At 41.6% G+C, this 4,600-nt stretch overlaps 1 protein-coding gene across 1 annotated transcript in view; it reads left to right on the forward strand.

The window, feature by feature from the left end:
- The window catches only part of sox18 (SRY-box transcription factor 18), a 5,475-nt gene extending 1,140 nt beyond the window's left edge, over nucleotides 1–4,335 (forward strand). Inside the window, exon 2 of the mRNA XM_031312137.2 lies at nucleotides 2,377–4,335. Coding sequence (XP_031167997.1) covers nucleotides 2,377–3,731 — 1,355 coding nt within the window. The 3' untranslated portion in view covers nucleotides 3,732–4,335. The remainder of the gene's footprint in view (nucleotides 1–2,376) is intronic.
- Nucleotides 4,336–4,600: the final 265 nt, after the last annotated feature.

Consider the following 4,600-nt stretch of genomic DNA (forward strand, 5'->3'; position numbering starts at 1 on the left):
GTATGCAATTGCAAGTTATAATTTGAGCAGTTTTCCTTTTACCAGTATTTATAGCTCAGTGCGACACACCCCACCCATTGTAGTCCCAATAGTGCTAATAGAACTAACAACAAGAGCATCATATATTTTTCAAATGTCCGATACACACAAATATATATGTATTTACAGTATGACTTCACAATTACATTCTCCTTCTGACAATACTGTCACCAATCATCCATCATCTAAATATGACTTAAAGGTGATACTTTTGGTATCACTTTTGGTCCCATGATATTTATATGTGTATACTTTTGTCATCAAGCTTGTTTTTGTTTGGGGTTTTAAGTGTTAACAGCTTCACTTTTTACCGCTGAAGCAGTAGACTGACATCCTTTCATAAATCATTAATTGGCTGAAGAACAAATGTACAGTTTCACAAGTTTAGCTTCTTATCTAAAATAACTGCTATTGAGATTATTATAATATCTTTAAAGCCTGGATCTCAACATTAAAGTGACAACATTGAAGTGATCTTTGAGCATCACACACTGTGTAAAGCGTTTGTAGATTCCTCAGTGACAGAGTAAGAGGACAGAAATGTCCATAGAAACTTCCTGATCCCCTCCTACGGCATAAATCTCTTCTCCGCTGACCACCATGCTCATTATGTTTCAAACTTCATAATTTTGTCAAAATATGGAATCCACTGTGACCAACATGAATCGACTGGGACCACAACCGCTGTTCTCCTCCACTGTGGAAACGGCAAACTTTTTATGTCCACTGTGCAGGGGGTGAGGATTTGATAAAAACATGTTTTGGGTGGAGTATTATATATTATATACTTTCTTTAAGCAGGTACGTCTAATTGAGAATAAATGTAAGAGGAGGCAATGGGGTCAGGGTTTACAGTGCATTGTTAATTTTGCCATGATTGTGTAAGACAGGACTGATGCAAACTAACTAAACTGATGTTTACTGATTTCAATGCATGTTAGAGTTAGAGTGAAATGGAACACCATGGACCAAATCGTTTTCAGGTGTCAATGTATTGAACATCTTCATGTTGTTGTTGAAAAGTACAACAAAGTAAAAAAGATTGTGTGTAGCAGTTTTGGCGGGCTAGTTTTTCTGTTACTCAAGAGAGCAACAGGCTCTTTTTAATATTAATCTGCTTCAAATTAATACAGTGTTACACAACAAAACAATATTCACACTTGCTTGTCAGTGCAATCAGAATCTGCTGAGCTCATCTGCAGCTTGAGATTTTCAAATTCAAACCATAAAGTGCGTCTTAAATCTCAGGGCTACTGGTGTCTACAGCCATAAGACAAACTGGGAATTTATTACTTAACACAATGTATAAATACATCAGATAAATGGCTACGAATTAGGGTTGAGTGATATGGAGAAAATCAGTTATCATGATTCACAATTCTTGACCAAACCTCAATGTTGATATTTCGACAATATTGTAGGGTTGGCTATTGGTGCCTTCACAAAATATTATCACGATGAGATTTTAGATAAATAATAATCAGTAATGTGGATATAATGACTAAGTGGGTAAAGGCAAACATTAGAACAGCTAGAACGGTCTGGTAACTTCAGAAAATTGCATCCCTTCACTGTAATGCAGCCTTTAAACCCAGGAAAAGACAACACTTGCGATATTACGATATCCAAAATCTAAGACGATATCTAGCCTCATATCACATTATCAATATAATATCAATATATTGCCCAGCCCTACTATGAATCATGGCACTTTGTGTCTGAGCAGCTTTTAGACCAGATGACATTACGAACCACTAAAAAATGAAGTTGTGTGGAACGTCTTGTAGTCTGTAATACAGCTATCAATGTGAGCAGCATTGTGTCATTGTTGTTTTAGTTTTTTCCATCACTGCTGCATGATTAAATTAGACCCAACCAGCCTACAGGGGGATCACCAGGATGTTCTGGCATCCTGGTGCCACAGCAGAACCTTAAATGTGTACACTGACATTACATTTAGGGTTACATTTAGTGCCAACAACACCAACAATTGGTTGATTGATTGTGATAATCAATTTCTCCATTAAGTTATACACAGAAATGTCATCATTTTTTTTGTCTTCTATGATAGTAAACTAAATACCTTTGGGTTTGTTGGACCAAACACTTAATTAATAATCAAGAAAACAACTATCCATAATAAAATAATCTTTAGTTGCAGCCCTAGAATCTGCTGTCTGATTATGATGTTGATGATGACTTTGATTTAGATCATGATTGTCAGTGAGATTATTAGCAATCCTTTTCTTGAATACCAGTTTTACCTTTTTCAAGGCCCTAAAATTATGAAAATAGTGTTCATTATTTTGTAATTGTGTCTTGTTTCATACCTTTCAGGTCAGTCATGGAAGGCCCTGAGTGCGACAGACAAGCGGCCATTTGTGGAGGAAGCAGAACGTCTCCGTGTCCAGCACCTCCAGGATCACCCAAACTACAAGTACAGGCCCCGTCGCAAAAAGACCACCAAAAAACTCAAGCGGGTTGAACCAGGGCTTCTGCTTCACAGTTTAGCCCATGGCGGGGCACCAGGCCTTGGATTAGGACCTGGCATCAGCCCCTTGGGTGCAGAAAATGTCTCTGGAGTTTCTGCTTATGGTAATATAGGCGCCCACCCTTCACATCACCATCACTCCCATCATCTTCTGCACTCTCTCGGGCACTTCAGGGACCTCCAGGCCCCAGGACACCTAGAGCTGGAGAGCTATGGCCTGCCCACTCCGGAGATGTCCCCTCTGGATGTTCTGGAAGATGGAGCTGGGGAATCTGTGTTTTTTCCCCAACATATGCAAGAAGAGGCAGGTTTGGGAGGTTGGAGTGGCTACCACCACCACCTTCACCATCCTAACCAGCATTACAGCCATAATTACAACAACCACAGTCACCACAACCCCATAAATGGTGCAGCAACACACAGTTCAGGAATGAGTGTTGGTGCCAGTTCAAGCAACTGTTTGAACTCCAATTTGAGTCCAGGCAGAAGTTCCAGAGTTGATTCTAGAACGAGTTCTGTCGAGTCAAATATGACGTCGAGCATGAGCTCTAGGTTAAATCACACCTCTGGTCACCATATTGCCTTGCGGAGTCCTGTAAAGTGCCAACCACCTCTGTCCGACTGCTCCTCCCCTGTTTCTTACCCCCAGCCCTCCATCAGCCTCCCTGAGCCAATAAAATCCCACCTGACGCCACATCAATCCACTGCTCCTGTCGGCTACTTCAGCCAAATGTATGGGAACAGCGCTCCAAATGCTGCGTATTACATGCCCTCTCAGCTGGGGCAGCTTTCACCTCCTCCTGAAACTTCTCCTTCTTCCTGCTCATCCTCCTCCATCCCCACATCCACCTTCCCTCCTCCGTTGCACTTAGACCCTTCAAATCCAGAGTCCTCCTGCCATTTGGGGTCTTCTTCTGCTGAGTTCTGGTCTGAGGTGGACAGGCATGAGTTTGACCAGTATGTAAATGTCGGAAGGAATCGAGAGGAGGCCTACGGGCGCGGTGGGGGCTGTGGGTCCAAAGTCTTGAGTGGGCGCAGTAGCAGTAGTGTAGGTAGTAGCATGAATAGCAGTATTATGAACAGGGATGTCAGTAGCATTTTGAGTGGTGCTGGTGGCTGTGATGAAGGGAGCAGCCCTCTTATATCTGCTCTTTCTGATGCCAGCAGTGCTGTCTACTACAGTGCCTGTATCACTGGATAATTACTCCATGATCTCATCTCTTGATGTGTACCTCCTTGCATTCTGCACAGTTTGGTTTAGTTCATTTGAACCATTGTTACATGATCTGGAGGAAATATGTTGGGAACATTAGTTTTGGCTCATATTCTTAGCCATTGTCATGCCTTGCTTGTCTCTCACAGAACCCAACTCTCAATTTAAAAGCTTTTCTTCATTCTAAAAAAGAAAACACGTGTTTTTTATCATACCAACTTTTACTGGAGCTAGAGCTTGGTAGAGACAAAAACTGGCGAACTGGAAAAATAAAAACTTAACTGGCAATGAAAGCACATTTGTCAAATAAAAAAAAATGTAAAATGCTAAATGCTTGGTTTAGATTGATTAATGCATCCCTGAATATGATCTTGAATGATTGTCTGGCTAGCTAAGCAGCATTCCTTGATAGCTACAGGCTAGTGTGACTAGTTTAGACTGTGTTAACTTGCTAGCATGGGAAATTAGATATGCATGGATTACTAGTTCATGGCAACTTTTAGGCAGAAGTTCTAGCAGGAGGTTTTGGCTTCTGCTGAGCAACTGCAAACTTAGCTACTGTCAGTCACTTAGCTAGCATAGTGAATGAGAAGAAACTCACCATTTCTGTTGCATACCTCCCAGCTTGATGCTCTTTATCAAGATGAGTGCGTGTTAAGGCCGTTACAGACCAACCAGATGGCCGACAGTTGGCAGAAAAGGCAGTTGGACTGATCAGTCTCCCTGAGTTGGCTAAAAAAGTGCCTCGGAACACACCAAAGCGACGAGACGTAATACGTCTCCATAACAGCAGGCGGCGCTAATCTGTATTGTCGCCCAAAAAATTTAAACCGGCAGCTGATTGGACGAACACGTCA

Source organism: Sander lucioperca, chromosome 12, assembly GCF_008315115.2.
Source record: "Sander lucioperca isolate FBNREF2018 chromosome 12, SLUC_FBN_1.2, whole genome shotgun sequence".
Lineage (NCBI taxonomy): Eukaryota > Metazoa > Chordata > Actinopteri > Perciformes > Percidae > Sander > Sander lucioperca.